The sequence below is a fragment of the Aquarana catesbeiana genome, linkage group LG02 (genome assembly GCF_042186555.1).
Source record: "Aquarana catesbeiana isolate 2022-GZ linkage group LG02, ASM4218655v1, whole genome shotgun sequence".
In the NCBI taxonomy this organism is placed as follows: domain Eukaryota; kingdom Metazoa; phylum Chordata; class Amphibia; order Anura; family Ranidae; genus Aquarana; species Aquarana catesbeiana.
The window spans coordinates 683,348,875-683,370,704 of record NC_133325.1 but is presented as its reverse complement, the minus strand read 5'-3'; the positions used below and the strand labels follow the sequence as shown (position 1 = coordinate 683,370,704).

The following is a 21,830-nucleotide window of genomic DNA, read 5'->3' as shown; positions in this document are numbered from 1 at the left end:
GACAGTCCTTCGAAATCAAGGACAGTCCCTCGAAATCAGGGACAGTTGGTAGCTATGAATGCAGTACTGTACATTACCACACTGCTTTGCATATAGTATGCACATCTTTATATCTGTGCCAAAGACTGTTTGCGTGGACGTGTTGCACAATAACAAGGACTAATATAAAGGATATTGTGCTTTGTACAAAGTGTGTGGCTGGTTACTCCCAACTTGAGATACCGAACCTAAGCCCCGCCTGCAAGTAAACTTGAACAAAGGTAATTAGTGCCTTTCATTGTAACAACAGAAAGTACCTCCCCTCAGTGATGTTGCATATTAAACACCAGCCCACGCCTATTTTAGCATGTGAACGAACCATTAAAGGGTTGGTTCACCATTTAAAGAAAAACTGCCCATACCGAAAAATAGTGAGCCTGACTGGAATACTCCCAGGGCATCGTTAGGACGTTGTTAAGTGAGGCCTAGTAACTACGGCCCGCTCCCACTGTCACAGGAGCAAGCCCTTTCTCTGATTCACACCCCCTCACATGCACTTTCTCTCCCCGGGTGCAGCAGCTCTGAGCTCAGCATTTGCAAGCTCACTTCTGTGATGGTAAATGTAAGCAGGAATGACTAGGCCTCGCTTAGCAACATCCTGTGAGTATTTCAATCAAGCTTTGGAAGGTACGTAAATGGCCTACACCTATAGCAAGGGCATTATCTAACTTGAGTCAGAGCTGCACAGTTTGTTTTTTATTTACAGACACAGTATGTTTTTATCTACAAGTAAAGGTGAACAAACCCTTTAAAATTATACCGATGCAGTGTGGACGAACTGCCATTTTCCATTTTTGCCTTTGTACTTTGTGTAGGTACGGTGTGATCTGGGCTTGCCAGTCCACTGGGGTAGAATGGGGGCATTCCATGAGAGTTGGCCCAGGGGGCAGGAAGTGATCTCTGTCCCTACTGAAGGAATCTGGTGTACCACTCTCATAAAACTTCAATGTACCACACTAGCATTAGGCTGCCCCTCTGCCCAGACATTAAATCCAGTGGCAGCCTTTCAATAACTACCTTACTACCTTAAAGTGGTAGTAAAGCGCTGGAAAAAAAAAAAAAAAAACTCTGCAAGACAATGGCACAATGTGCTAGTATGCATCGCATACTAGAACATTAAGAAAATATGAAATACTTACCTTAGAACGAAGCCCCCGCAGCGGCGCCTGGTCACCGCTGAGGGGGCTGACATGTTCCCCCCAGCGTTTCTTCCGGGTTCACGTGCTGCGATGACATCAGGCTAAACTCCGTTGGCATATCCGACGGAAAGATTTAGAACATGTTCTATATCTGAATCTGTCGGAAATGCCAACAGAAAAAGTCCCATGGGGCATACACACGGGCGGAATGTCCATCCGAAAGCTCCCATCGGACTCTTTCTGTCGGGAAGTCCGGCCGTGTGTACGCGGCAAAAGAAGAAAAGTATGTGTTGCTGGGAGAGGGGATCTTGTTTTTTCTTACAATAGCAAAGCACTGGTTTAGTTCACCTTTGTTCACTTTTTTTTTCAAAATTCCAGCTTCCCTATGTACCAATAAAGCATTAATGTACTTATTTTGCAAAAATAAAACAGCTTTTCATTTATTCCACACAGACTTACCTCACTGTCTTCAAAGCTGTTTAAAAACACTGCTTGATTACTTCTGCCTTACTTCCTGGACAGACTTTAGATCATACAAAGACTTGGGGGCACACCCTTACTATGCATCACATTAAAGATGGTGCTGCTACAAGACCATACAAACAGAACAAAATATTATAGTGCACACATATAAAAATGACATTTAAATCCTACAAGGCTATTTAAAGCACCTGAACATAATAAGCAAATAAGCAAATTGACTGCGTCAAAGTACCCCATTTTCCTACACTATTCATAGAATGAAAGATACATGGCTCCTGACCAGACCCCTTGGGCTGGAGCACCCCATAATCCCCCACCAGTACTTCTAATCGGTGTCCACCTGAGTTCTAGGAGGAGTCCTTTTAGTTCTCCCATAAAGAGGAGTGTATTTCTCCCATGGCTGAGAAGTGGGATCTTTCATTCTATGAATAGTGTGGGACCCACTGAAAATGGGGTTACATTGGCCCAGGAGTGTGCTTAAGCACTGTATGGCCATATGGTGTGACCAAATCCTCATATTTGCTTATTTGCTTATTATGTTTAGGTGTTTTAACCACTTGCCGACCGGCTTACGCCGATATACGTCAGCAGAATGGCTCTCCTGCGCAAACTGATGTACCTGTACGTCAGTCCGTAAAAGCAGGATAACGCCATGCGGTGCGGGAGCGTGCCCCGTGGACTCGCTGTCTGCCGGGAGCCCGCGATCGCGGCGAGGAGAGGCAGAACGGGGAACTGCCTATGTAAGCAAGGCATTTCCCTGTTCTGCCTATTGACATGACAGGGATCTACTGCTCCCAGTGATCGGGAGCAGTGATCTCTGTCATATTTCAATAAGCCCATCCCCCCTACAGTTAGAACACGCTGAGGGAACACACTTAAAGCCTTGATTGCCCCCTAGTGTTAACCCCTTCCCTGCCAGTGTCATTTTTACATTTTCATAGCACTGATTAACGTAATAATGTCACTGGTCCTCAAAAAGTGTAATTTGGGGTCAGATTTGTCCGCCGCAATGTCGGAGTCACTGTACTAATGACACTGGCTGGGAAGGGGTTAACATCAGGGGTGAGCAAAGGGTTAACTGTGTGCCCAGCTGGTGTTTTACTGTAGTGTGGGAGGTGCTTTTACTAGAGGAAGGCATAAATCCATGTCCCTGTTTTGCAGGAACAGAGGATCCATGCCTTCCTTAATGACAGAACAGCAATCTGCCTTGTTTCCATAGGCACATCGCCGTTCTGCTTGTGTACAGAACGATCAGCAGGTGCTGGCGGACATCGGGTCTGTGGGACTCGCTGATCAGCTCCCGCTGTGTAGAATCGCCACTGGTGGTGCTCACTCATGCTCGATACCTGGAAGTGCAGGATCGCGGTAAAACTGCTATAGGGTGGTCGGCAAGTGGTTTATTAAAACACATGCATCTATAAATATGCTCTTTAGGCCTTGTTTACAAGTGTATTGCCCTCAGAAGAGCACTCCATGCTGAATTGCATGCGGTTGTGGGGCCCCCCCATTCAGTTGAATGGTTGTGTTTGGTTAGCCGGCCAGCCTGCCAAACGCGACAGCGGGGATAATTTTTACAAAGTGAGTACACCCCCTTTTGCTGCCTTTGCAGTTTAAGGAGAAGCGGTTAGGGGGCTTTATGGGTGTAGCAAATGTAACATGCCACGTTTGACATACAAACCTATGAAACTCACCTATTAAGGTCATTAAGGCCCATGCTACTACTGCAAACCAAACACTTAGCTGAGGGTTGAGGATCATGTGTGGGCTTCCCCGGACTTTCAGCGGACTTTCAGCGGACTTTTCCAGCCGCAAATCTGACGGACTTTAGATTTGAAACATGCTTCATATCTTTACGTCGTAACTACGCCGGACCCAGAAATCCGCTCGTCTGTGTGCTAGTCCGACGGACAAAAACCGACGCTAGGGCAGCTATTGGCTACTGGCTATTAACTTCCTTATTTTAGTCCGGTGTACGTCATCACGTACGAATCCGTCGGACTTTTGTGTGATCGTATGTAGGCAAGTCCGTTCTTAAGAAAGTCTGCCGCAAGTCCGCCAAAAGTCTGACAAAAGTCCGTCGAAAGTCTGTCGGACAGGCTGTCGGACTTTTGTAGCCGAAAAGTCCGACCGTGTGTACGCGGCATTAGAGTATATCTATACACAAAACTTTTGTTTTTTGGTTTTGTGGGAAAGGAAGGATTGCCTTGTCAGGTGTTACTGCTGTCCGTTCAGAAGATTTTTTTTCTCACTTTTGTGTTTTTGAGACAACTTTTTACTTTCAACTATTTTTATTTGGAAGTTCAATGACCGACATAGAGTTAAACAGTAACTGTTACAACAGCCAGACCCCCTGTACACATCTTAATTTCTAGAGCAAATAAGATAAAATTTGTATAGCCTCAAACTATTTCTGTCCAGTTCGAAGATGGGGCGGAAAATCATGAGGTGTTGTTTGAGACCACTTTTTATCAGTCAGGGGAGTGAGGAAAAATCTTCAACAGAGAAAGAGACAACAATAAAAAGCTGATAGAGGGTCAGGCATTACCTGACTTCTGTCTATGCTGCCATTAGAAATATTTCCTCTCCTTTCCTTTCCTCTCCTTTCCTGCCCTGGGGACAGCCTTTTACCAGACATGAAGGGAAGTAATCTCATCAATGGAGCCTGAAAAGAGGAGTTCTAATCCTACCCTACACTGTGCAAAACAAACGGTTTAATACTAGGCCTGGATTGGCGGGGTGTGGCTCTAGGGGTCTGTTAGGGGTCTGTTAGGGGGTGGTCCTGATTCCAAGTTTGGTTGAAGCAGTGACATCGGCAGACCAGTTTTTCTTGCCCTCCCACCCCCCTTTGTTTGTTGACCTTTGTCTCTTTCCTGTTTTGCTTGACTGCCTTTTTGTTGTCATCTCCTGTTCATTCGGTTAGGTTGGTAGTGGCGGTTTTTGGTTTTTGATCGCTAGCAATTTTGGGTGGGTAGGTGATGTCATAGCAGTGGGCAGAGGTTACAGGGTTACAGGGGACGTTTATAAGTTTGAGAACCATGAGGTTGGGCCCATCTCAGGTATGGGTGTGCCTTCCTTACTGAGTGTCGGCAGTAATGTGTTACTGGTTATTGGGGCTTTATCGGATGGTAATTTAGTAAGGAGTTATCCCCGAGGCAGTGTAATTGTGGCTGGGGGGTTTAATATGCAAGCTGATGGCAGAAATAGACGGTTATTTGATCACATGTGCCTTCAGAAACCCAAGACCTATTATAAGGTCAGTTAGTTACAATATTGTTATTATGGTTTATATATTATGTAATATTAAATCTGTATTTTGTTATTTAAGGTTATTTAATAAAAGGCTGGAATGGCCATTTACATCCAAATAAAATGGTACTGTGTGATTTAGTCTGGTGGAGGTTTGTTGGGTGAAAATTGTGGTGGGTCATGGCTGTAGATACACATTAATCACTGCAATTCCATAGACATTAGCACTGCACTAGATGAGTGCAGCATTGTTTGCTGTGAAGTTTGAATATATGCTTGGCAACAAATAGCAATTTGTTTAATATCAGCAGACAACAGCTTCATTTTCACTAAGAGGTACTACTTAAAACACAGAAATCACTACTAAGAAAAATTCTCTGGAATGGTTGCTGCTGAGACGTTATATTTGTACCAGCATTTAATATGTGTGTCTGAAAACAGAAAATGACAGTTTGTCTGTAATGTGTTATTTATATAACCTTTAACAAGTTGGTACATATAATCCAGTATAGGGTTTGGAATAACACCAAAAAGTATATCCTAAGTGAGATGATGACAGGCCAGGAAGCCTGGGCAACATGTGACATATGATGTTTAAAGTCATTTCCCAACAGTTTACACGTGGCTTCTTTCAATACATTTATATTAATCTGTGACATTTATGTAGCAAAGTGCCGAGTCCCTCGAGGCCTAATGGTGACCTCCAGAGTTAGGGACAGCTGACATCCTTCTGTGTAGAGTGGGTTACAAGGCATGGTGGGTGTAATGCAAGATGAAATGGTGGGCGCCAGACACTTTTTGAATGCAAAGAGATTTATTTAAAAAAAAAAAAAAATTAAAAAAATAAATAAATTAAAAATAAATAAATAAATAAATAAATAAATAAATAAAAAATATTTAAAAACAGTGTCCTTCGCGCTAAAAGTGAGTAATAGTGAAAATGTGTGCAATGAACACAAAAAAGTAAGTAAGAAAAAGTAAATATGTGTGGTGATATCTAAAACGATGGCAGCAAAACCAAAAAGTGTTCACATAGCACTTCAATCAAATATTTAAAAAGGTGATCTCGCGCGTTCAAATCTAATCGCACATATCGTAGCAATTGGTGTACAATTAAAATTATCTAATAAATACAAAATGAAAAAAAGGAATTGAGTGAAACGGATCAAAAAAAGCAGCAATAACAATAAAAAACTTAATAAAATAATCAATCAAGTGTTTCAATTAGGTGCAAAACTAGTGCAAGTTCATAGGGTGTACAGTGGATGATTTTGTCTTGCCCTTTCAAAGTGTCTCAGTGTGAAAATGACTGGATAAGTCAGACTTCATGCAGATCTTCATGTATAATTGTGCAATAACTTAAGGCTCTCAGAACTCTCACCTTAATATTGTTGGTAAATAAGCGGCATGATATAATATCTGCTGGTTACGTCACTATAGCCTCCTGGTCGTTCTCCTCCACTAAATTAGGTTTAATTCCATTCCCCTCCACCAGTGATATAACTGACCGCCTGATAAAAGATTTACTTCCGGGACACAGTGGCCTGGTGGGGGAAAGGAGAAGAAAAAACAGAAGGGCTCCGATGGTGTAGTACGTTCATTAAGAATAGTAATTTATTAAGAATAAAAAGTGGTCTCTTACATTAAAATATTTAAAAACAAGCGAGTACAGCAAAGCGGCGTTTAGAGCGCCTCCTTACTAGACTTCCGGTTATGTCTGTGCTCCGCCACTCCCTACAAATACAAAGAGATTTATTGTGGGAACTGTGGGAGAGAGCGTTAGGGCCAGGACACCCTTAAGTAGATGCAATGATAATTGGCAGACTCCGAGACTTCTATAGGAAGACAGATATACAGGTTAAAGTCTCCAGCCGGACACCACTTCTGTATAGGTAGGACCGCTGTCTCCTATGGCAACAGTCTTGTACATCAAGATTTCAAGCTGTTTGTCCAAATTAACTGAATCGGGTTTTCTGCTCTGGACAGACAGTTTGTTTGTTTTGCAGGAAACAGTTTTAGGATGATGTTGGCATAAATAAGCTTTATCCAATATAAACAATGTGGAATTAAATTAAAGCGGAGTTCCACCCAAAAATTGAACTTCCGCTTTTTGGAATCCTCCCCCCTTCGGTGTCGCATTTGGCACCTTTCAGGGGGGAGGGGGGAGCAGATACCTGTCTAATCCAGGTATTTGCTTCCACTTCCGAGATAGCCGCAGTATACGCTGATATCAACGCCATGTCCAGCGCCTCCTCTGCCCCCCCCCACTGTCTTCTGGGAGACACACAGGTCCCAGAAGACAGCAGGGACCAGTGGGATCGTGCAGCACAACTTGCGCATGCACAGTAGGGAACCAGGCTGTGAAGCTGCAAGGCTTCACTTCCTGATTCCCTTACCGAAGATGGCGGCGCCTGCACCCAAGAGCCGAGGGACAGATTGGTTTCGGGTGCCGACATCGCGGGTGCCCTGGTCAGGTAAGTGTCCATATTTTAAAGTATTTGTAGTTGCTGACTTTAAAGCGGAGTTCTGGCCATACCAACGTGCGTCGACGGAGGAAGGTCTGTCTTAAATCGCGTAATTTCTTGTCAGGAAATAACGCAGTTTTTTCACACAGTCCTGCCTACTGACTCCTGGGAAATTATGACTCACATTTCCCAGGAGCACAGGCAAGGGAGGAAGTGATGTGGAGCGCTACGGAGCTGGAAGTGGCAGATTAGGAGCCACCACCTATCAACAGGGCACTTCTGGTAAGTTTTAAAAAAAAAATCACTCCAAATCTTTTTGATCATTAATAAAGGACTTGGAAAAAGTGAAAATATTTTTCAGGGTGGAACTCTGCTTTAAGGCATATCTAAATCCAAGAACAAAAATTGATAGTATTGCAGCTTACCGGTCCTTCGATGTGGTGACTGCATTCGTTTGCTTTTTCCACACTTTTTTAAAATTTTATTTTAACCTGCTAACCGATTACAGTCCAGAGGCAGAGTACAGAAAGTTATCAACTCAAAAGATCTCTGGCTGGATGAACAGCTATTTTTTTTTCATTTGTTGAACAGTAATAAAACACTTTCAATGGTCTATTAAACAGACCAAAAGGGTGCAAATAACAGAAACTTATTGTTAGGGTTTACATATTGGCTTATATGAGATGAAGCAAAACCAATTTGTTTTCTGTGTCATTTGGCAGTGTTGTTCTGTTCCAGCCAGCAATAACACAATAACAATAATTTATATACAGCCAGCTGATTAAGGCATAAAGCTGTGGGTGCAGCCAACATTTCATCATATAAGAAACTCTGGGGTTGAGGTTGTTAATTTAGCAAAGTAAATAAGGAGAAGCAGTGTTTGCTCTGAATACACAATAATGTGCAAGTGAAATTGAAAAAACAGGATTTAACATGGAATAAAGCTAATTTATATAATTTGGTATCTGCCTCCTCCATACATTATATTCCTACATTGTGTGATACATTTGGACTACATTGATCAAATACCACCAAAAGAAAGCTCTATTTGTGGGAAGAAAATGATAAAAATGTAGTTTGGGTACAGTGTTGCATGAACGCGCAATTGTCATTCAAAGTGCGACAGCGCTGAAAGCTGAAAATTGTCCTGGGCAGGAAGGGGCGAAAGTTCCTGGTATTGAAGTGGTTACGGTGCTAACCCGTTTGGTATTTGGTCCCCACTAGAATATCGAAATATGTTTCTGATTACCCTGGAGCTTGTGTTCGTGGCAGTTCAGAGTCTGGCACTAAACTTCATATTTGATGGGATTGCCCAATTGCCCAAAAATGTTATTCTAGCTGGAACCATATACAGAACTAATAAAGCTCTTATTCTTGCTAAAATGGAAGCAATTGAAAGAGATTGAATTGGTCAATTTGAGAAGCTCTGTCTTCCTTGGGTTAAGAATTGTTTACCCCCAGACTTTGATGACACACTATTATTGTCTTGGTAATTTTACTCTGTTTGCCTTAACTTTACCTTCTAATAATTTGGGATCGCATCACCTCCCCCAATTCCCTTCTCCCCTCTTTATCTACTCCAATTTTTTGTTTTCTACCTTTCTTTTCATATTGTGTAGTACTTATAAACAGATTATCTCTTCTGTTTTTATTATATACCTATTAGATTGATCTCCTTATTACTGCTCTTGCAAAATGAACCAATAGTCACTAGCTTACTTTTTTCCTTCTGATGGAATGTTCTAATGCTTTTGATGTAATACTTTATTGGTTTATTCGTTGCTCTACTCATTACATTTTTACATTGTTATGTACTCATCCTGTTCATAAAGCGATATGTTTAGCTTTATTGCTGTTTGAATATTGTACCACCATCCTTGTATGTACTCAATTTCTCAATGGTTGTTATATTTAAAAATAATAAACAAATTGTACGAGAAAAAACAGGATTTTTACTTGAACTTTATCCAGTACACTAATTGAGCATTTACTTTGGACAGAGAACTTACACTTTAGAAAGCTCCATTCTTTAACCACTTGCCGACCGCTGTACGCCGATATACGTCGGCATAATGGCAGCGATGGGCAAATGGGCGTACCTGTACGACCCCTTTAATTGGCGGGGCTAGTGGGTGTGAGCGTGCCCGCTGCATACAGGGTGACCGTGCCCGCGGGACCGACAGACTTGATGTCCGGTCTCCCAGCGATCGTGTCACAGAGCCGCAGAACGTGGAAGTGCCTATGTAAACAAGGCATTTCCCTGTTTTGCCTTGTGACATGACAGAGATCACTGCTCCCTGTCATTGGGAGCAGTGATTGCTGTCATGTGAGTTGAAGCCCATCCCCCCCACAGTTAGAATCACTCCCTAGGACACACTTAACCCCTTCATCGCCCCCTAGTGGTTAACCCCTTCCTTGCCAGTGTCATTTACACAGTAATCAGAGCGTTTTTTATAGCACTGATCGCTGTATAAATGACAATGGTCCCAAAATAGTGTCAAAAGTGTCCGATGTGTCCGCCATAATGTCACAGTCACAATAAAAATCGCAGATTACCGCCATTACTAGTAAAAAAAAAACATCATAATAAAAATGCCATAAAACTATCCCCTATTTTGTAGACGCTATAACTTTTGCACAAACCAATCAATATACGCTTATTGCAATTTTTTTATCAAAAATATGTAGAAGAATACATATCGGCCTAAACTGAGGAAAAGATTTGTTTTTTTATATATTTTGGGGGGATATTTATTATAGCAAAATGTAAACAATATTGCTTTTTTTTTTCAAAATCGTTTTGTCTTTTTTGTTTGTAGCGCAAAAAAAAAAAAAAAAAAACGCAGAGGTGATCAAAAACCACCAAAAGAAAGCTCTATTTGTGGGGAAAAAAAGGACGTCAATTTTGTTTGGGTGTAATGTCGCACAACCGCGCAATTGTCAGTTAAAGCGACGCAGTGCCGAATCGCAAAAAGTGCTCTGGTCAGGAAGGGGGTAAACTCTTCTGGGGCTGAAGCGGTTAAATAAACCACTTTGAGATTATAGAAGAGCTTCATAGTTTTCTCTTTATTTGACACCAAAAAAGGAGGAATAAGACTAAATGAAATAAATAAGTAACGGTACATTTTTATTACTTTAAAAGGGTTGACAACAGCAATACAGTGTTAGGAAGCAGATGGGATAGGACATTGTCTAGGGGATGTGACAACAGCCGGTACACCATGCTACTAGGCACAAGTAAAAGTGAGTCCAGCTTCTAGTAATTACACTGATGCAAATTTCTTAATTCTGGCCTAACTGGTTTTTACTATTCATGCTGGCATTGGATGGCTGGCTGTCTTATTATAGGCCTTATGCCCCGTACACACGGTCGGATTTTCCGATGGAAAATGTCCGATCGGAGCGTGTTGTCGGAAATTCCGACCGTGTGTGGGCTCCATCGGACATTTTTCATCGGATTTTCCGACACACAAAGTTGGAGAGCAGGAGATAAAATTTTCCGACAACAAAATCCGTTGTCGGAAATTCCGATCGTGTGTACACAAATCCGATGGAAAAAGTGCCACGCATGCTCAGAATAAATAAAGAGATGAAAGCTATTGGCCACTGCCCCGTTTATAGTCCCGACGTACGTGTTTTACGTCACCGCGTTTAGAACGATCGGATTTTCCGACAACTTTGTGTGACCGTGTGTATGCAAGACAAGTTTGAGCCAACATCCGTCGGAAAAAATCCTAGGATTTTGTTGTCGGAATGTCCGAACAAAGTCCGACTGTGTGTACGGGGCATTACTATGGGAAACCATATTTTAAGAAATTATCATCAGCACGTTCTCTGTAAATGCATGCCTAAAGATTTCTTCACCCAGAAATCTACAAAGACTGGCATCATTTTATTACTAACAAACTTTTCTGTCATAGTTGAATATTAAGAAAAAAGGGATTTTTTTCTTCACTAGGAAAGGATATTTATCTACCAAAACCAACAGGTGTAGAGTGAGATTGGGAAAAGTACGACCCCCAAATCACCACTTAGGCTAGAACACCACCTCAGCAGTACTATAACTCATTCCCCATAGCCAGTTGTTCAGATAGCAATGTACTTAACTCATGTATTCTATCTACTTTAAATCTTGAATATCCAACAACAATCCTCAATAAACATTTCACTGATGAAAGTTGCCTAATGCAAGATTAGACATCCTACTATTACAAGCATGACAATGTCAGGCATTCTGATAGGTCAGGGCCTGTGAAATAGTTTTGTGGGAAGGGTCGGGGTACATGTGGAGTAACTGAATGGCAATCTAGGCAGGGCTCAGTTGAGATTTTTTTGCAGCAACAGATAATGTACTTGATATATGAAAGCTTATACTGTCTGCTACTTGCCTAGCTACAGATTTACTTTAAGGACGAGGGTCCCAAGTTTGCTTACCAGGAGAAGGCCAGAGGCCAGAAAACCCTTCTTTTCTCGAAGGAATTATGTTTATTTGTCCTAACGATTAGAATAATTTCAGCAATGAGAGCTAAGGCAATGGTATTATATATAGGAGAGGGTCAATTTGGCCAACCAAAATCCACCCACTTCTGACCACGCTGATGCTGGATTTGAGTAGTCACTGTAGCCATTAATTAAAAATGAATCCTTATGAAGAACATATAAGAAAAAAATACACACAATAAATAACTGAAATTCAGAAGATCTTTGTAGGTCATCTTGAAAACAAACCAACTAGTATATGCACATTGGTCCTCCAGCCACATGACACCACCTCAAGATACATGCATGCAGTGGCGTCGCTAGGGGGTGGCTTTTGGGGCTATAGCTCCGAATCTAGGGCCCATAGCCCCGAGTCTCAGGAGGCTCTCTGGGGACCCTGATGTAAGGGGGGGCTCTCTGGGGATCCTGATGTAAGGGGGGGCTCTCTGGGGACCCTGATGTAAGGGGGGTCTCTCTGGGGATCCTGATGTAAAGGGGGGCTCTCTGGGGACCCTGATGTAAGGGGGGCTCTCTGGGGACCCTGATGTAAGGGGGGCTCTCTGGGGATATACACACACACGTATATTACTGTATATACATGTGTATGCCCGCCCAAGCATATGACTTTCCTTACTACGCTGCTATGAGCTCTAGCCCCAGATCTTTTGTAGACCTAGCAACGCTCCTGCATGCATGTATTATGGCTTAGAATGATAATTGAGCTTGCAGTGAAGAGTGGAAAGTAAATGTCCAATGTACATGTAGAAACCCATCAACAAGCAAATATACACTCACTGTCCACTTTATTAGGTACATCTGTTCAATTGCTTGATAACATAAATTGCTAATTAGCCAATCACATAGCAGCAACTCAATGCATTTAGGCATCTAGACGTGGTGAAGATAACTTGCTGAGTATTTAAAAACATGCACAACCATCTCTAGGGTTTACAGAGAATGGTCCGAAAAAGAGAAAATATCCAGTGAGCGGCTGTTGTACGCACGGAAATCCCTAGTTGATGTCAGATGTCTGAGGAGAATGGGCAGACTGGTTTGAGATGATAGAAAGGCAACAGTAACTCAAATAACCTCTCATTATAACCAAGGTACAGTGCCTTGAAAAAGTATTCATACCCCTTGAAATTTTCCACATTTTATCATGTTACAACCAAAAACGTAAATGTATTTTATTGGGATTTTATATGATAGACCAACACAAAGTGGCACATAATTATGAAGTGGAAGGAAAAAAATAAATTACAATTAAATATCTGAAAAGTGTGGTGTGCATTTGTATCCAGCCCTCCTTTTACTTTGATACCCCTAACTAAAATCTAGTGGAACCAATTGCCTTCAGAAGTCACCTAATTAGTAAATAGAGTCCACCTGTGTGTAATTTAATCTCAGTATAAATACAGCTGTCCTGTGAAGCCCTCAGAGGTTTGTTAGAGAACCTTAGTAAACAAAGAGCATCATGAAGGAACACACCAGACAGGTCAGGCAAAAAATTGTAAAGAAGTTTAAAGTGTATAGAAGTTCCTTCTATTAGGGCCGGTTTACACCAGACGCAGTGAACCGCACCACACATGAACGTACTGCCCTTTTCCTTGTGCCCAGATATGTAAATGGCACCCCAAATGCATCTCACAAATGCATTATGTTTGCGGCCACCACACCAAATTGTACCGTGGTACCATGTGGCACCAGTAGTAGCTTGCACTACTTTTTACGCATTCCAGTACATTTGGCAGCCTATTGAAATTAATGGGTTGTCAAAACAGGAACGTGCAGGACCGTAAAGGACTGCATGGGAACGTGCACATTCCATTGTGAACCTATTATTAGTTATATGCAGGATATATTTTTATATTATTGTAAACATAGTTATAAAACCAAAGAAATCTCAAGTCAATTTCATCAGTCTCAGCATTGATTTTATTGCACAACAATACTGCCCTGCTCCTAATACCTGTGTGTAATTTGAGTGGTTTATTTAATTTGATTTGTTTGCAGTATGTTTGCTTATGTCGATAAAAAATGTGTCTGTTGTTGCCAGAGAATTAGGTACGGGGCAGCACAGTTGCTAAATGGTTAGCTCTTCTGCCAAGCAGCACTAGGGGTATTGACTTAAATCCCAACAGCGGCTCGACCTGCACGGACTTTGCATGTTCTCCCTGTGCCTGTGTGGGTTTCCTCTGGGCAGGTAGTCTGGATTCCTTTCACATTCCGATAACATGTTGGTAAAATACTTGGAATGAATTAAAGTAATAATAATGGTGCAATGGTTTTGTACAGAACAGCCCGATCCTCCTGTTCTCAGGTCTCCTGCCGATGCTCATAGCTCCCCCCCGCTGAGTGCCCTCATAGCAAGCCGCTTGCTATGGGGGCACTTATGCATGCTCACTCCCAAGCCCTGCTCTTTGTGCCCATAAGACATACAGAGCTGGACTTGGCCCCGCCCCCTCTCCTCATCACCAGCTCTGAATGACAGCAGCGGGAGCCAATGGCATGAGAGCTGAGGCTCTCTCAGCTCTCTTGCTCCTCATTGGCCAGTGCGTTGGCCAGGAGTGGTGAGTGGAGCAACCAAGCTTAATGCCCACAGTTAATGCTGATAGAGAGTGCTCCTTACCTAGCAGCCCATCTGCCATCCATTGTGCACAGCTTAAAAAGACAGCATCACGTGCACCACCTTACGGACAGGCCTGAACAATAGCCGGCTTAATACTGCCAATTAGGCGCCAGGTACTTTCAGGCCTTTCCTAGCGCAGAGTGCACTTGAGAACCCTTTTTTTAATTAGCTAATGCTGTTACATTTATCACTGTTTGCACTAGGTAAAATTTGGTTTAGCATTGCTGCAGTTATGTTGATTGCTAAATTATAGGTCAGTGTTCTCCTTATTTAGGTCAGCATCTTTAAATGTGTTCAGTTGCCTGTTTACTGGTTTATACATTGTGTTTATCTAGCCTTGTCATAATACATTTATTTTATCTACCATCAAGTTGCTTGCAGCCTATTTTGTGTACTATTATAGAATGGTAGCATACTAACGCTTAAAGTGGTTGAAAAGGCAGAAGGTTTTTTCTATCTTAATGCATTCTATACATTAGGATAAAAAGCCTTCTGTGTGCAGCAGCCCCCCTCAGCCCCCCTAACACTTACTTAAATGAGGTCCCTTTCTGTCCGGCGATGTCCACGAGTGTCTCAGGCATCCGAGATCCTCCTTCCTGATTGGTTGAGACACAGCAGCAGCACCATTGGCTCTCGCTGATGTCAATCAAAGTCAACTAGCCAATCAGGGGAGAGAGGGGGCAGGACCGGGGCGGGAATCCACGTCTGAATGGACACAGAGAGTTATGACTCGGCTCAGCTGCCCCCATAGCAAGCTGATTGCTCTGGTGGCACTCAAAAGGAGGAAGGGGCCAGGAGCACAGAAGACGGACGCAAGAAGAGGAGGATGTGGGCTGCTCTGTGCAAATCCACTGCATCAGAGCAGGTAAGTATAACATGTTTATTATTTTTATAGGGAAAAAAATGAGACTTTACAATCACTTTAAGTTACAAAGGTGTGAGCAGCCTTCAATGTATAACCAGGTGAGTGAATGAATGTTGTGGCAGAACCTATCATACAAAGGAGTTGCTGCTGGGGTAAGCACTACAAAGGCATAGGAACCCGGGCAATAACATGACCTGTACCAATGCCAAAAGTGAGAGGGTCCTTTTCAAAACAGCTTCTAGGGCAACATGTAAAATACATAAATCTTCATAGTACTGACGAGGTGGTACATGGTCCCTTTCCACTTGTCAAGACTGTCCTCACCCCTATGTTTTCAAGGATGCCACGTGCTTGGCACCATGTATCATATATGGTGTTAGTGTCCGAGGTCACGGGGTTTCTGGAATAAGATATTTGCTTTGATACAAAAGGTTTCAGAGATCCTGGTTCCCCAACAACCCCGTATCGCTCTGTTAAATGAACCAGTTGAGCATCTTTCCCAATCTGGCAGCGTCTGATCTTCTTTATGATCCTGGCTGCAAAACTTTCTATAACCCGTTCATGTAAAAAGACTTCAGTGTATATCTCACTATTTAGATGAAAGGTATCTTGGATAATGCTCAATGAACAAATTGTCAGTGTGGTCAATGATACTACTAAGCGATTTGAGCCCCTTGGCTGATTATGTTCAGGTGAAGCTGTAGGGGATCCGAACAAGTTCTGTTCTCCCCCTGGGAGCTTTGCTTCTTGTTTTCCTCTCTGGGTTTCTCTCCCTACTCTTTTCCATTTCCCCTTCTTGTTTCTTTACTCCATTCTTTTGTCATGTCTAAGGTTCCTCCTGCTGGGGACTTCTCCTCTTTTCTAATGGTTATAGTTGGTACTTGGTACTTGACGTAAGTTGTGTAAGGATTTTTTCTAGACGCTCTGTCCTGCCTACCATCGCGACGGACATGGCGCGAGGCTACTTAACTGCACAATGTTATTTTTGATTTTCTCTATCTTTAACAATTGTTCTAGTTTTAGAGAGGTGTTTGTCATTCACTGTGTTTGTAAAGCCTGTGCCAGAGTTCTGGCTGTTGTAACACTAATAAAATTTTCTTTATGTCTGACTTCAAAATTTCAATAAAAATAAATGAAAGAAAATACAATAATGCCCTGTACACACGATAGGATTTTCCGATGGAAAATGTGTGATAGGACCTTGTTGTCGGAAATTCCGACCGTGTGTAGGCTCCATCACACATTTTCCATAGGAATTCCTGACACACAAAATTTGAGAGCTTGCTATAAAATTTTCCGACAACAAAATCCGTTGTCGGAAATTCCAATCGTATGTACACAAATCCGACGCACAAAGTGCCACGCATGCTCAGGATAAATTAAGAAATGAAAGCTATTGGCCACTGCCCCGTTTATAGTCCCGACTAACGTGTTTTACGTCACCGCGTTCAGAACGATCGGATTTTCCGACAACTTTATGTGACCGTGTGTATGCAAGACAAGTTTGAACCAACATCCGTCGGAAAAAATCCATGGATTTTGTTGTCGGAATGTCCGATCAATGTCCGACCGTGTGTACAGGGCATTAAACCTTGTATTGAGAGTAACTTGGTTAGAGATCGTTTTGCAAGACAAGCAACATTTTTTAATAAATTTTGACTTGATATACAAGCGATGTCTTGATATACATGTAGCATCACGTCACAACTGAGTATAAAAGAGAAGAGAGGCGCCTCTAAGTGTAGCAATATGGTTACATTTAATGAAGGTACAACATTTAGCAACATATTGCTACACTTGGAGGTGCCTATCATCTTTTATACTCTGTAGATCCTGAAGGATTTTGCTTCTAATCCCCTTGTGAAGGCTTATATTTGTGAATGGACATTTTATGGTTACACAACCTATCACATTACTACAATCTTTTTATATGGACTATAAACTGAAGGACTTATGAATAAATGGTTGTGGAACAAATCATTTGAGTTTCCATTATTTCTTATGGGGAAATTTGCTTTGATATAAGAGTGCTTTGGATTACAAGCATGTTTCTGGAACGAATTATGCTCACAATCCAAGGTTTTACTGTACATAATTCTTTTCAACTACAGGTTTTAGGGTTTACCTTACCTAAAGCTGTACGTGGTATTACAGATCAGCACAATTATCAGAGGTTCCTCAGTGACAGTGTACACTGGCAGCACATATTTGGTTGTGGGATTAATATTTTTTTTCTTTCACGATGATCTCATCTAATAGACGGAATCAGAACCCCAATCCACTATTTTTTAAACTATAACAGTTTAAAAAAAGTTATTTTTTCCATCCACCTACCGTGCATATGTTATTTTTGAAGGGTAAAGGAAACCATGCCAATGGAGGACTTAAACTCATTCCTACAAAACAAACAAATCAAATTATAAGCCACAAACATTGGCTTATTGGCTTGAATAATGTTCACCTCTCCCCACAAGATTATCAGAACATGCTGTGCTCCTAATAACACAGCGATGGCAAGCTCCCTTTAGAGCTCTATAGTGTTTCAACCTGGTCAGTATACCTAAAGCACTATGCTCATCTTAACAATGGTTTTTATACAGAAGGAATATTTAGACCCAAAATTGTACAAAATGTTATGTGATTTGTATTTATTTTTTTAATCTGAATGTTCCTGCTTGTGAATGTGCAGTATTTGTTTCACTTAAACTAAATAAAGAAATCATTTAAAAAAGGAAATTCTCAAATAGTTTTAGTGACATGTTTTCATCAAGCGGTACTATGCTTATTGGTAGACAGAAATTGGTTCACTAAGATTGTTCCTAGTTCTCCGTGATACAAAGTTGTCCTGCCACTGGACAATTTTTACACAGCCAGATCATCTAGGAGCTAACAATCTTAATTTCTTTGGGAAAACTCCTGCCTGTGCCTTGTATCTCTGTATTTAAAGGGGTTCTAAATCCTCCTTTTTTGTAAAAAAAATAAAAACAACAAACTTGCCTATACTTACCTGCTCTGTGCAATTGCTTTTCTCTCCTCTTCATGGCCCCCCGCTCCTGTGTCACTAGATGTGATTGACAGTAGCTGGGGCCGCTGCACTCCTACACATCGCTGGATCGGATCGGGCTCAGGTAAGAAAAAGGGGGGGGGGTCTGGGGGGAGCTGCAGCACAGAAGGTTTTTCACCCTAATACATAGAATGCATTAAGGTGAAAAACCTTGAGGCTTTACAACCACTTTAAGATTGGTATTGCTAATAAAAACTTACTGCTGAGCAATTTCAATCAAGCTCATGGATACGTGAATGTAAAAATTGGCCCGCTGCTCTCAGTCCCCCCTTCTATAGTGGGGATGATGGATGGTTCAATTGCCTCCATTTTTTTCCCAGTCTGCAGGCCATGGTTCAAAGGCCCTGCAGTGCATTATGGTTTGTTAAAAATTCAAATGGGTGAATTTAGGCAAAAATGGTCTTTTTTTGCCAAATTCGAATCCCAGGGATTTGCCGTGGGTTAATAAGCATTAAGACTCATCCACATGATGCGAATGTTGGCAGGGGATTGTCTGTTGACAGACCGTTGTCCTAAAATCTGACCATTAGTACGCTCTTTTGACAATTGTTGTCCAACTTTCGGCCCTCAAATGTTGGATGGCAGGCTAGTAAATTTTCAGCGGACAACGGTCTGTTGTCAGATTTTCATGTGGCCAGTACACAAATCCGTCACACAAAAGTCGAAAGTACAAACACACATGCTCGGAATCAATGCTCACCAAACACGAAATTAGCAGAAGGGGCCCAAAGAGTGGCACTCAAGAGCTGAAATTCCTCGTAGTACGTCACTACATTTGTGTTTGTTGGCCGACAATTGTGTAACATTAGTATGCAAGACAAGATCCTGGCACACGCCCTTAAGACAAAAATCATACGCTTGGTTGGCCAACAATCGTATCGTGGGTACGAGGTTTTACACTATGGAGTGCCCATTCTCCATTATGGAGTAAGTGTCAACACTGCAATGGAAAAGGGGTTTCCAAGCTGAGCTGCAGCGACAGGCCCCAAAACAAAAGGAATATACTGACAGCTGTTACTATCGACTATCATTTATAAGTTTGCTCACTAGTTTGTATTTGCACACAGGTTCACTTTAACCTTCATTTGAATGTGAGTTCAAAGATTAATGTGCATGTAGAGGTAGAAGTCGTACTACAGGCTATGATTGCCTACTTGGCAGATGAGAAACATGATGTCACCTTGATATTATTTATTTTGTTTCATAACAGGAATACGTATATTGATGTAATTGGGGAAGTTCCAAAAACTAAGTAACTGGATCCAGATTATGAATTTGCCTTACTGTTGTTAAAGTCTGGATTTGCTGTCACATTCAAACCTGCAAGCATCACAAAAGCTACACAAGCTCAGATTCGCAAATTGAGTAGTTTATATTACATATTTTAAAATGGATGAGATCTGCCTATAACTTCCCTGCAAATAATTACTATATCCGCAGCCCATGGTACAATAGTGTAGTGCTCAGTGGGGGGAATACTCCTTATATTGGTGGTCAGTGGGAAGAATGCCCCCCTTAGAGAAAGTTAAAAAAAAGATTATTGATATCATATCTAGCAGGAAGAAGTTGCCTATTGCTTAAGGAAGCCCTAACAAACTCTGATGCCGCGTACACACGGTCGGACTTTTCAGCTACAAAAGTCCAACGGACGCTGACGGACTAAAGCTGGCTGGTAATCCGATCGTGTGTGGGCTTCTTCGGACTTTCAGCTGACTTTTTCAGCCTCAAATCCGACGGACTTTAGATTTGAAACATGCTTCAAATCTTTACGTCGTAACTACGACGGACCCCGAAATCCGCTCGTCTGTGTGCTAGTCCGACGGACAAAAACCCACGCTAGGGCAGCTATTGGCTACTGGCTATCACCTTCCTTATTTTAGTCCGGTGTACGTCATCACGTACGAATCCGTCGGACTTTTGTGTGGTCGTGTGTAGGCAAGTCCGTTCGTTAGAAAGTCTGCCGCAAGTCCGCCGAAAGTCCGCCGGAAGTCTGTCGGACAGGCTGTCGGACTTTTGTAGATGAAAAGTCCGACCGTGTGTACGCGGCATGAAAGAATCCTAGGGTTCTATGGAACCCTGGTTGAGAAAGGCTGGACTAGATAATCAATAGTTTTAGCCATATGCACCTACTTGTGGAAAAAAAATAGCTAAAACCAAGTAAATCAGATGCAGTAAAGAACTATGTGCATGTCCTGTATGATGTGACATCTTTTTTATGCTTTGTTTGTCTTTTCATTTCAGGAAGCCAGTTGTGCCTATGCCATTATCCTCATGGCTGTGTTCTGGTGTACGGAGGTTATCCCCCTTGCAATCACTGCTTTGCTACCAGTTTTGCTCTTCCCAATGTTTGGAATTCTGGAATCAAAACAGGTAACATTAGCTGTATTCCTCTTGTTTCCCCCAGAACGCTACTGATTAGGTGATTAGGAGCTGCATTTCCACTCATTTGCCATTTTATGAGTTTATAAGTTATTTCAAGACCGCCCACAGTACATTTTTGATGTTAAATACCGTTGTTATGACAGCAGCTAGCTTTTTTGTACTGCAGGTGATTCTGGGTCTGATAAAAGTGGTCCCGGCGAGGATTCGCCAAGGGATCACTTTTAGAAGTGGCGGGAGAGGTGCTCCTGCCCCTGCATTTCCAGGTAGCGGGCACGATTGCGCACCACCAGTGACTCACTCTCCCCTCTACACAGCGGGAGCCGATCAGCAGGTCCTGTGGATTCAATGATTCTTCGGTACACAGGCCGAATGGCAGTCTGCCTATGTAAACAAGGCAGATTGCCGTTCTGTCAGTAAGGAAGGCATGGATCCTGTGTTTCTGAAAAGCAGGGACATGGATCCATGCCTTCCCCTAGTAAAAGCACTTCCCACACTAAACTAACACACTAGCTAGGCACACAATTAACCCTTTGATCGCACCTGATGTTAACCCCTTCCCAGGCAGTGTCAATAGTACAGTGACAACGCATATTTTTAGCACTGATCACTATATTAGTGTCACTGGTTCCCAAAAAAGTGTCAAAAGTGTCAGTTAGTGTCCAATTTGTCTGCTGCAATATCGCAGTGCTGCCGTTGCTAGTAATAAATAAATAAAATTCCATAAATATATCCCATAGTTTGTAGACGCTATAACTTTTGTGTAAACCAATCAATATATGCTTTTTGGAGAGCAGGGTTGGGATTGCGGCTTGCAGTCCAACCAGAAGTGACGGTTCTGCCGGCCGGAGAACCTGTCATGGTCGGAGGTAGAGGGGAAGCTGTCTCCGGGGAAGCTGTCTCCACTAAGGGACCATCCACCTTATTACCAGGGACCACAGTGAGTAACTGAAGCAAGTATGAGAGCAGTATTCTCACCAACCGGGGACGGTGAAGAATTGGGAAACTTCAGCAGGTGTTAAGCCAGGGACCCATCCAGAGG

The 21,830-nt window shown here is 42.2% G+C and overlaps 1 protein-coding gene across 1 annotated transcript in view; it reads left to right on the top strand.

Annotated features, from left to right (window-relative positions):
* SLC13A5 (solute carrier family 13 member 5) overlaps positions 1-21,830 on the top strand; it is a 162,260-nt gene that overhangs the window by 85,802 nt on the left and 54,628 nt on the right. Inside the window, exon 2 of the mRNA XM_073616745.1 lies at positions 20,651-20,779. Coding sequence (XP_073472846.1) covers positions 20,651-20,779 — 129 coding nt within the window. The remainder of the gene's footprint in view (positions 1-20,650; positions 20,780-21,830) is intronic.